The sequence below is a fragment of the Lacerta agilis genome, chromosome 1 (assembly GCF_009819535.1).
Source record: "Lacerta agilis isolate rLacAgi1 chromosome 1, rLacAgi1.pri, whole genome shotgun sequence".
Taxonomy (NCBI): Eukaryota; Metazoa; Chordata; class Lepidosauria; order Squamata; family Lacertidae; genus Lacerta; species Lacerta agilis.
In genome coordinates, this window is record NC_046312.1 from 123,177,743 (window position 1) to 123,189,362 (window position 11,620).

The 11,620-nt window shown below is 45.5% G+C and overlaps 1 protein-coding gene across 1 annotated transcript in view; it reads right to left on the reverse strand.

Moving 5' to 3' along the window:
- The window catches only part of C2CD6 (C2 calcium dependent domain containing 6), a 34,469-nt gene extending 27,893 nt beyond the window's left edge, over nucleotides 1–6,576 (reverse strand). The window contains exons 1-5 of the mRNA XM_033169675.1: nucleotides 6,522–6,576; nucleotides 4,631–4,717; nucleotides 3,413–3,464; nucleotides 1,786–1,925; nucleotides 820–942 (exon numbers count right to left, since the gene is read on the reverse strand). Coding sequence (XP_033025566.1) covers nucleotides 820–942; nucleotides 1,786–1,925; nucleotides 3,413–3,464; nucleotides 4,631–4,717; nucleotides 6,522–6,524 — 405 coding nt within the window. The 5' untranslated portion in view covers nucleotides 6,525–6,576. The remainder of the gene's footprint in view (nucleotides 1–819; nucleotides 943–1,785; nucleotides 1,926–3,412; nucleotides 3,465–4,630; nucleotides 4,718–6,521) is intronic.
- Between the last annotated feature and the right edge of the window lie 5,044 nt (nucleotides 6,577–11,620).

An 11,620-nucleotide genomic window follows, 5' to 3' on the forward strand; every position in this document is an offset into this window, starting at 1 on the left:
TTTGGGTCGACTTATACTCGAGTATATACGGTAATTCGTTCCAGAGGTCTGTTCTTAACCTGAAACTGTTCTTAACCTGAAGCACCACTTTAGCTAATGGGACCTCCCGCTGCCGCTGCGCCACCAGAGCACAATTTCTGTTCTTATCCTGAAGCAAAGTTCTTAACCTGAAGCGTTATTTCTGGGTTTGCGGAGTATGTAACCTGAAGTGTATGTAACCCAAGGTACCACTGTACTTGGACCAAGCATGCCTTATTCAGAGCTGTACCACTCCTCAATTTGGAGGCAATATTAAGTCTCTGAAAGTCACACTCTTCTGATGGTTCCATCATTGTAAGCATTTTGGCTTGCCAAACCGAAGGATGCCTGCTCTCCTCACCCTGTTCACTGTTCCAGAGGTTCTCCAGACCCACCCACCTACCCAGCCAATCTTCTTTGGGGAGTGCACTGTTGTGCAAGCAAACATCCTTGCATGGGTTTCTGCTGACAGGAATAATTAGCTGAATTCTGCCAAAAATAATTTGATGTCCCAGCTAGAATTTTAGAACTCTGGCACCAAATGGGGAATGGAGAAGGTTAGTAATCTTGCACTGCGACCCAGTGACTGAAAGACTCATCAAGAAGGAACCTTTATGCATGGTTTATTTGAATTTAAGGGAAAGTGTTACATAACTTATCAATTCTGATTATGTAAAACACCTAGTAGAGATTACTAATTTTACAACAGGAATTAATATTTCATACGTATTTATGGTCCTCTGTTTCAAAGCATAACCTGTATAATCCACATATAAGAGAATCTCTTTTTGTTATACTCACTTGAATGACTTCATAAAGGTGCATGTTTGCATTCCCATAGAGCCGTGGAAAGTCTTTTGGACCATCAAAGCCCACCAGCTCTAAAGTAATCCTATTCCTAGGATCACTTCTCTGCTTTGGAACCTGAAAAACAAAACATGGGGTATATTAGCTTTAGTAAAATTGATTCCTAAAAGAAGATACAGAAAATGTAACCTATCTGCAACAGCCTTCGTATCACAGGTATCACAGGAACCACCCCCAGAATAAAAACAGGAGTCCACAAATTTTGGCCGACTTAGACAGCCAAGTCCAAAAATTTGCATGCCAGGGCCCTAGCCCATCTTTTCAGTCCCATCCTATTTATGTTGTGAAATTAAACAAGATTATCTACTTAAGCTTTCAAGCTTCCCCCATGGAGTGGCCAAGAGAAGAACACAGGGCCCCTACACCTTTAATAGTTGTGCAGAAGGTACTTCAGCAGGTGGAGTTTCTTATGCAAGGCACACTTCCTGGAACTCCCTTTTCTGCACAACTAATAAAGCAGAGCCGGCCCATCCATGAGGCAGAGGGGAAAAACCACCTCTGGTAGCAGGATCTGCAGGGAAGCAGATCTGGCCTACAAGTAATGCATGGCCTGCTGTTGCTGCCACTGCACTCCCCACTTGTCCCCAAAGCAGTTTTTCACACACCCACCCACCCACCCGTTCCCAATGTAGATCTTTACCCCGCCCATTCCTGATGTAAACCTCCACTCCCCCCTTCTTCCCTGGTGGGTGGGGAGGCGTCATTTTGTGGTTTGCCTGTTGCCAAAACGTCTTGGGCCAGCCCTGAATAAAAGCACAAGAATCCTGTCCTCCGCCCCTTCCCCACACTTATGACCTCTCTGACATCACAGCAGTTCAATCAATAACAGCTACTGAGATTCTCAGACAGGTAGCTTTTAGACTATTTTAAGATTGAAGTACAAGTAAAGCAGAAACATACCTTCAGAGAAAAATATCTCACGTCTCCGAAATTAAGCGGAATGTGCTTCTTTCTGGGTCGGAAGACTTGGGGATTTGTGCATTTCATGATTTTATCAATGCTAATGCGAATCAGTAAGTAGGTGTCATGTTTAACATCAACTGAAAGAATCTCATGCTAAGGAAGCACAAATCTTTCTGGTGGGCAAGTGACCATAAAAGGAAGATGCGCATTGAGTAATAGTGCTAAAGAAAATTATGAGCAGCAAGTTACGACATCTAGTTAGCAGTTTGTATGTACAAGTCTCATTGACAGCAAAGGGAATAAAGGCTAAAACAGGTGACAAATCAGAGATCCATGTTCAGATTTCCCAGTGTTTGTATCTGTGGGGGCTCCAAATTTGACTGGAGCAGTGGTGTTGTGGGAGCAATTTCCTATGCATCATTTCCCTGGTCTATATTATTATTATTATTAATACCCCACCCATCTGGCTGGGTTTCCCCAGCCACTTTGGGCGGCTGCCAGCAAAATATGAAAATACAATAATTCATCAACTATTAAAAGCTTCCCTAAACAGGGCTGTCTTCAGATGTCTTCTAAAAGTCAGATAGTTGCTTATTTCTTGGACATCTGGTGGGAGGTATTCCACAGGGCAGGCGCCACTACCGAGAAGGCCCTCTGCCTGGTTCCCTGTAACCTTGCTTCTTGCAGTGAGGGAACTGCCACAAGGCCCTCGGCGGTGGACATCAGTGTCTGGGCAGAATGATGGGGGTGGAGACACTCATTCAGCTATACTGGGCTGAGGTCATTTAGGGCTTTAAAGGTCAGCACCAAAAATTGAATTGTGCCCATTCAAAGGTAGCCCCACATAGAGCACATTGCAGTAGTCAAAGCAGGAGATAACCAGAGCATGCAGCACTCTGGCGAGACAGTCCACGGGCAGGTAGGGTCTCAGCCTGCGTACCAGTTGGAGCTGGTAGACAGCTGCCCTGGACACAGAATTCACCTGCGCCTGCATGGACAGCTGTGAGTCCAAAATGACTCCCAGGCTGCGTACCTGGTCCTTCAGAGGCACAGTTACCCCATTCAGGACCAGGGAGTCCTCCATACCCATGCACCCCGCCCCCCCAAAAAAACAGTACTTCTGTCTTGTCAGGATTCAACCTTAATCTGTTAGCCGCCATCCATCCTCCAACCGCCTCCAGACACTCACATAGGACCTTCACTGCCTTCACTGGTTCCGATTTAAAAGAGAGGTAGAGCTGGCTATCATCTGCATACTGATGAACACCCAGCCCAAACCCCGATGATCTCTCCCAGAAGCTTCATGTAGATGTTAAAAAGCATGGGAGAAAGGACGGAACCCTGAGACACCCAGGGGTCTGAACACTCATCCCCCAACACCACTTTCTGAACACGGCCCAGGAGGAAGGAGCGGAACCACTGTATAACAGTGCCCTCAGCTCCCAGCCCCAGTACACTGACCAGAAGGATGTCATGGTCGATGGTACAAAGGCCGCTGAGATATCCAGCAGAACTAGGAAGCAGCTTTCACCTTTGTCCCTAGCTCGCCAGAGATAATTGATGATCTAAATAGGCTTACCAGTATGCTTCCCACTGCAGGGCTAATAGAACAGAAAAAGGATACATTTGGGGGTGAAATCTTTGCACTGCTTCACACTAACTGCCAACAAGCCATTCTATTAGAATATAAGTATTATATTATGACTAAATTAACTTTATTATAACCACAACCATAACTTATTAAAAGCACATTGCAGTTACACACAAGCTTTAAGGTGTAGGGCAAAATCCTGGAATTCTCTATTTCCCCCCTGAAATCAAATGCTTCAGTGTTCTGTGCACTGGGTGTATGTGATATGATAAGATCACTGATTTAAGTTCCAACATGATGACAAGATAGCAGCATGCTCCTCTGCATATTTACTTGGAAGTATGTACCACTGTGTTCAGCGGGACTTACTCTCTGCTAAGTAAGCATAAGAATTCAGCCTTGAGATTTAGGGAATTTCCAGGTACATCAGACCTCATTTAGAACTGCAATTCCTATTGAAATTTCATGCATCTACATGTTTCTTGATAGCTGTACGTACTTCCACCCTTAACAGAGAATAAGCAGAATGATCCTTCACATCAGGTGGTTTTATTCAGCCGTCATCTCCTTCTTAATTTGAGATACTAGTCTGTGCCACATCTCAATACTCTTGCCTTCTTTTCAGGCACTCCCCCCCCCCCCATTTACATTCTGTGACACCCCCCATTTACATTCTGTGAAATCACATATATTTTAAACACCACTGGAAAAACCCTGCAAACACCCTGCTCTGCCCCTTTTTGTGATGTTTTTCGGTCACCAATTGCCCGTGTGCACAGCTGCACACATACTGAACACATGTAAATGGTGGAGTTGCACACACACACACACACACACAATTTTCATGAGATAAGCACATATGCAGAATAAAAATGTATTTGCTTGTGTTACCCATGTTGCTTACTTGTTCATACAATTTCCAGCCCAAGACTTGAAGCTCTATGCTAGGTTAACACTATGAGAATCACAATGAAGCACTACAAAGTCACACCAGTGCCTTTATAAGTGCATCATAGGCATATACTGTATGCTAACCCAATGTATCTGAGGCCAGGCTATTAGTATTTGTAAGAAGGTAGTAACAGTCTAATGAAAGGAGAAAGTAAGGCGACTTCTCAAAGAAAATCTCATTCCCTAGCTTAGTTGTCAAAACTTATTTGCAGTCTCATAGCAACTAACAGGTAAAGTATCTCCTGTAAAAAGGAAAATTCTATGGAAAAATAATAATGTGAACATACTTAATCTACGTACCACATCACCACAAGGAATTAAATTATGTACATCAATGTACTGATTAACCACCGATTCTTCAGATGCCTTCAGATTTCTCATTAACATCTATAAAAAAATGGAAAATTCGGTTCTGCAATTAACTAAAAATAGTAGATACTGCAACCTGAAGCAACTTAGCTTTGCACATAATTAGAACATTTGATCAACATGGCATGTAACTCATTTCACCTGGTTTTGGATATGACACACTTAAATTTAACGCCTGCAGTATGGCCAAAGACATTTGGCTCCCAAAATTTGAGTCACATTAATCTAGCAGGTAGGCTGACAGGGCATCCAGAAGAGGTATGTGGATGAACTGACATAAAGGAACTAAACTGGGTTGGGAGTGGAATCTTTCCATTGCTCAACTAACTTCTCACACCTTTTGACTTAGAATGTATGCAACAGGGGCTTTAATAGTAGTTCTTAAAAGCAAAGTAAATATTAGGGCTCACAATCTGGACCTCGTAGTTCTGGGGCTACACACTCCAAGATCAAAGGCCTCCATCTTCTGAACAGAGAGTAAATTCTGATGTACAAATATAGATTACAGTAATTGGGAAGAGGAGTGACATTTATCCCAACATGATTGTTATTCCGGTACTAGCCAGGAAGCTGAAATAAGGCACAAATAGTGCCCAAGGCAGAGGCTGGGCTCCATCAAAAGGAAAAAAAAAATGAAGGGAGGGCATTTGTTTAGGGGATTTGATAATCAAGGTACCTGCAAGCCACCCAAAAATCTGGGATGTGGCATGTACCACGGCACACTGTTTAGAATAAGGTTACCAGACGTCCCCGTTTCCCGGGGACAGTCCCTGGATTTACAAATCAGTCCCCATACAAAATCCATTGAAGTTGAAAAGTGCCCCCGGATTAATTGATAAAAAACTGGTAACCTTAGTTTAGAGGAAATGTCTAAATAGCGGGCACTTTTGCACCAGAGACAAAATGAATTTACGTCATAATAGAAGCCAGCATTCTAGCACAGACATAGCCAAGATGCAGAAAGGGTGGAATGCTGGACCATGAAAGTTCTGCTTCTCAAGAGCCCCATCCACACCTTCAAAATTATGTTGCTTGGATTTGAAGAGAAGGGAGCAGGTACCTGCAGGTACTTTTCATGCGCCAGTTGCACATACAAAGCCTACATACGTACAGCTGTACCTGCGGAGCCCCTTTCTTACAGCATTGCCCGAGCTTGTGGAGTTGAGGGGTGCCAAGTTTCTCTCCCTTGCACCCCTTTCCACAAAATCAGCGAATGCACGTATTGAAGACATGGGCGCTCTGGTCTATGGTCTCTATGCCTGAGATATGATGTAGAGAAAGGGGCTCCTTCTGTAAGGAACGAGGAGCACGCGTCGATTTCTTTACGGGAGCGGTACATTTCGAAATAAAAGTTGCACCTGCGGATCGGGAGCCCCGGAGAAGACAGTAAGGTGGAAACGTTAAGACTCGCATCAGCAGAGCCACGAAAGGATGGGCAAGGATGCCGGCCGGTGGCCAAACCCAGCATCCCAAAAAGCAGGTACGAAGCCATGTTTCTCTTCCCAACTCCCTTCGAGGCGAGGTGCCCACCTCACAAGGCAGGACCCAGCAGAGGCAAATCTTTATCTCCCACTCCCCGGGTTCCTTAAGCACATCTCCCCTCAGGCCTTCTTCCCTGGCGGGAGGGCGGGCGCCATTTTGGGCTCTGCCTCAGGTGGCAAAATGTCTTGGGCTGACCCTGAGGAGGAGGAGCAGGGCGACCAGGGAAGTCTGCCCCCATCCTCTCCGGCCTCAAGCCCCATTAAATGGCGCCCTCTCTCGAGTTCTTTGAGGGCACTGCGCTCTGCACACGCTCAGGGGCACTCCTTCTCCAACTAAGTACCATGAGGAGGGAGCGGGCCCTCTCCCCCTTGAACTTTTCGGTGGAGGGGGCTCCCTCGGCGCCGCCGAAGCTTTCGTTGTGGCCTCGCAGGCGGAGGATCGTCGACAAGGAGTAGCGGGGCGTGCCGCCGGAGGTCGAGGCTTCGCCTTCGGTGCCGCCGGTGGAGGTGACGCTCGCGCTGGGGGCGGAGCTGGTCTGCGGCGGCGGCGGCGGGTTGTTGTTGGCCGGGGCTCCCCGGCTCGGAGGCTCGGCTTCCTTGCGGCCGAAGAGGCTCCGCATGGCGGCGGCGGCGGCGGCTACGATGGCCGGTGGTGGTGGTGGCGGCGGCGCGGGGCCCAAGGAAGCCCTTGGTTCTTTCTCATCTCCCGCCTCAAGTCAGAAGCTCCCTCCGGTTGGGGAGGACGCGTCCTCCGGCAGCCCCGGCTTTGCTGCCGCCTTCTCCGTCGCCGCTTTCCCCCCCTCAGGCGTCGTCACAATTTGGCTGCTCGGCGGCGGCCGCCTCACATAAAGGGGGCCTGGGGCTGCGGGGCCCAGGAGCCCCCCCCCCACCCCACATGCACCCCCTCCCCACCACCAGTAACACCTCATAAAAAATGGGAAATTAATGGTAACAGGTTATATGATTAGCTTTTGAGAGCAGCACGGCGGACAGCTGGGTACCACGGAAGCCCGCAAGCGGGGCTTCTTGTTGTCATCATTATCATCATTATTATTATAACTTTATTTATAACCCGTCCTTTTTACCAAACAGGGACTCACGGCGGCTTACAGATAAAATAGAAATAGCTAAAAAAAAATTTTTTTTGGGGGGGGGGGGTAATTATTTAAAAACCAACCAAACATGAATCGAATTAGAACTATACAAACAACAGTGCACACATGCAAAAGACAATTAAACGTGAAATAGAACTATATACATACAACAATGCACACGTACAAAAGACAAACGTGAATCAAATTAGAACTACCTATCTATACATACATAAAGGCAATTTATCAATCCCAATAGTCTTTTATCAATGCTAGTTGCATTCAGTTTGGCCCAAAGTCTGACTCGTGAAATTGAGTCGAAGGCCGCCCTCAGGTCTATGAAGGCCACGTATAGCACCCCACGTGTTTTTTTGACATATTTATCAATGAGGTGTCTATTGTCGTTCTGCCCTGTCTAAACCCGGCTTGCTCCTCTGCCAGAATTACCTCGGATTCCACCCAGTTAATTAATTTAATGTAAAGGTGTTTGGCATAATCAATGAAGCAGAAGTAGATGTTTTTCTGGAACTCTCTGGCTTTCTCCATAATCCAGCGCATGTTTGCAATTTGGTCTCTGGTTCCTCTGCCCCTTCGAAATCCAGCTTGCACTTCTGGGAGTTCTCGGTCCACATACTGCTTAAGCCTGCCTTGTAGAATTTTAAGCATAACCTTGCTAGCGTGTGAAATGAGTGCAATTGTGCGGTAATTGGAGCATTCTTTGGCACTGCCCTTCTTTGGGATTGGGATGTAGACTGATCTTCTCCAATCCTCTGGCCACTGCTGAGTTTTCCAAACTTGCTGGCATATTGAGTGCAGCACCTTAACAGCATCCTCTTTTAAAATTTTAAATAGTTCAGCTGGAATATCATCACTTCCACTGGCCTTGTTGTTAGCAAGGCTTTCTAAGGCCCATTTGACTTCACTCTCCAGGATGTCTGGCTCAAGGTCAGCAACCACATTACCTGGGGTGTATGAGACCTCCATATCTTTCTGGTATAATTCCTCTGTGTATTCTTGCCACCTCTTCTTGATGTCTTCTGCTTCTGTTAGGTCCTTTCCACTTTTGTCCTTAATTGTGGTAATCTTTGTACGAAATGTTCCTTTCATATCTCCAATTTTCTTGAATAAATCTCTGGTTTTTCCCATTCTGTTATTTTCCTCTATTTCTTTGCATTGCTCGTTTAGAAAGGCCCTCTTGTCTCTCCTTGCTATTCTTTGGAAATCTGCATTCAATTTCCTGTATCTTTCACGATCTCCTTCGCATTTTGCTTGTCTTCTCTCCCCCGCTATTTGTAAGGCCTCATTGGTCAGCCACTTTGCTTTCTTGCATTTCTTTTTCATTGGGATGGTTTTCGTTGCTGTCTCCTGTATAATGTTACGAGCCTCCATCCACAGTTCTTCAGGTACTCTATCCACCAAATCTAAATCCTTGAACCTGTTCTTCACTTCAACTGTGTATTCATAAGGAATTTGATTTAGATTGAATCTTACTGGCCCAGTGGTTTTTCCTACTTTCTTCAGTTTAAGCTGGAATTTTGCTATAAGAAGCTGATGATCTGAGCCACAGTCAGCTCCAGGTCTTGTTTTTGCTGAGTGTATAGAGCTTCTCCATCTTTGGCTGCAGAGAATATAATCAATCTGATTTCGATGTTGCCCATCTGGTGATGTCCATGTGTAGAGTCGTCTCTTGTGTTGTTGGAAAAGAGTGTTTGTGATGACCAGCTTGTTCTCTTGACAGAACTCTATTAGCCTTTGCCCTGCTTCATTTTGATCTCCAAGGCCAAACTTGCCATCTACTTCTGCTTCATTGATTATGCAAAAGCATTTGACTGTGTCGACCACAGCAAACTATGGCAAGTTCTTAAAGAAATGGGAGTGCCGGATCACCTCATTTGCCTCCTGAGAAATCTCTATGTGGGACAAGAAGCTACAGTTAGAACTGGATATGGAACAACTGATTGGTTCAAAATTGGGAAAGGAGTACGACAAGGCTGTATATTGTCTCCCTGCTTATTTAACTTATATGCAGAATACATCATGCGAAAGGCTGGACTGGATGAATCCCCAACCGGAATTAAGATTGCCGGAAAAAATATCAACAACCTCAGATATGCTGATGATACTACCTTGATGGCAGAAAGTGAGGAAGAATTGAAGAACCTTTTAATGAGGGTGAAAGAAGAGAGCGCAAAATATGGTCTGAAGCTCAACATCAAAAAAACTAAGATCATGGCCACTGGTCCCATCACCTCCTGGCAAATAGAAGGGGAAGAAATGGAGGCAGTGAGAGATTTCACTTTCTTGGGTTCCATGATCACTGCAGATGGTGACAGCAGTCACGAAATCAGAAGACGCCTGCTTCTTGGGAGAAAAGCAATGACAAACCTAGACAGCATCTTAAAAAGCAAAGACATCACCTTGCCGACAAAAGTCCGTATAGTTAAAGCTATGGTTTTCCCAGTAGTAATGTACGGAAGTGAGAGCTGGACCATAAAGAAGGCTGATCGCCGTAGAATTGATGCTTTTGAATTATGGTGCTGGAGGAGACTCTTGAGAGTCCCGTGGACTGCAAGAAGATCAAACCTATCCATTCTCAAAGAAATCAGCCCTGAGTACTCACTAGAAGGACAGATCCTGAAGTTGAGGCTCCAGTACTTTGGCCACCTCATGAGAAGAGAAGAATCCCTAGAAAAGACCCTGATGTTGGGAAAGATGGAGGGCACAAGGAGAAGGGGACGACAGAGGATGAGATGGTTGGACAGTGTTCTTGAAGCTACTAACATGAGTTTGGCCAAACTGCGAGAGGCAGTGAAGGATAGGCATGCCTGGCGTACTCTGGTCCATGGGGTCACGAAGAGTCGGACACGACTGAACGACTGAACAACAACAACAAAAGGTGTTTGGCATATAATTTGCTGGGTATAGGGAGGAGGCTGATGGGCCTATAACTTGCCGGGTCTGACGTGGGTCCTTTCTTATAGATTGGGATGATTATCGCCTCTGCCCAGCAGTCAGGGATTATGCCTGTAGAGTCGATGTAGGAGAACATTCTTGCCAATAGGGGGGCCCACCAGCCCATATTTGCCTTCAGGAGTTCTGCAGGTATATAGTCTATGCCCGGAGCTTTGTTGTTCTTAAGTTGCGCAATTAGTTTCACTACCTCCTCTGCAGAGACTGGATGCCAAGATGGTAAGTCCCCTGGCTGAGCACCAATCTCTTTTTGTTGGGATTCCTCATCCTGATACAGAGTTTGAAAATATCTCGTCCACTCCTGTGGTTCGACCGTGCATATGGGCCCATTGTACTCCTGATCCAAGAGGCCCGAGATAGTGCGCCAAAAACAGGTGGTATCTTTACATACATAAAGGTAAAGGGACCCCTGACCATTAGGTCCAGTTGCAGACAACTCGGGTTGCAGCATTCATCTCGCATTACTGGCTGGGAGCTGGCGTACAGCTTCCGGGTCATGTGGCCAGCATAACTAAGCCACTTCTGGCAAACCAGAGCAGCGCACGGAAACGCCGTTTACCTTCCCGCTCGAGCGGTACCTATTTATCTACTTGCACTTTGATGTGCTTTTGAACTGCTAGGTTGGCAGGAGCAGGGACCAAGCAACGGGACCTCACCCCGTTGCAGGGATTCGAACTGCCGACCTGCTGATCTACAAGCCCTAGGCTCTGTGGTTTAACCCACAGCGCCACCCGTGTCCCTCTATACATACATATACATACCTAAATGGGGCATGTACTTACCTGTACCTTGCCATTTCCCCAGATGGGGACTCAGGGCGGCGGGGAGAAACAACAACAATAATAAAATAATAATAATAGAATTTCAACTATATCTTGAACCTTGCCTTTTTCCCAGATAGGATCTCACAGCAGCTTGCAAATTATGATTATGATTGTTTCTTAAGTTTGTTTACCACCCTTCATCTGAAGATCATAGGGCGGTTCATGATGTAAAAATACAAAAATGAGAACACAAGATACATAATAAAACACAAAATTATAAACCCCCTCCCACAGAAATAAAATATGAATAACTAAAAACATGGGAGGGGGCAAGCATTAAAAAACAACTGAACATTAATGGAATTAAAACCGTGTGTGTGTGTGTGTGTATACACCCATGTGCATTTATATCAAATATTAAAAACACATAATTACTAGAAAAACAGTTGGGCACCAGCCCTTTCATTAAAAACAATCAGTTGCTTTAAGTCTGTTGGAATAAGAAGGTATTCACCTGCTGACAGAAAGACAACAAGGGAGCTGGTGTCACTTCTCTAGGGGGGTTCCATTATACCTTTATAATGAAAATACCTGATTAAAAAACCTAAACAAATC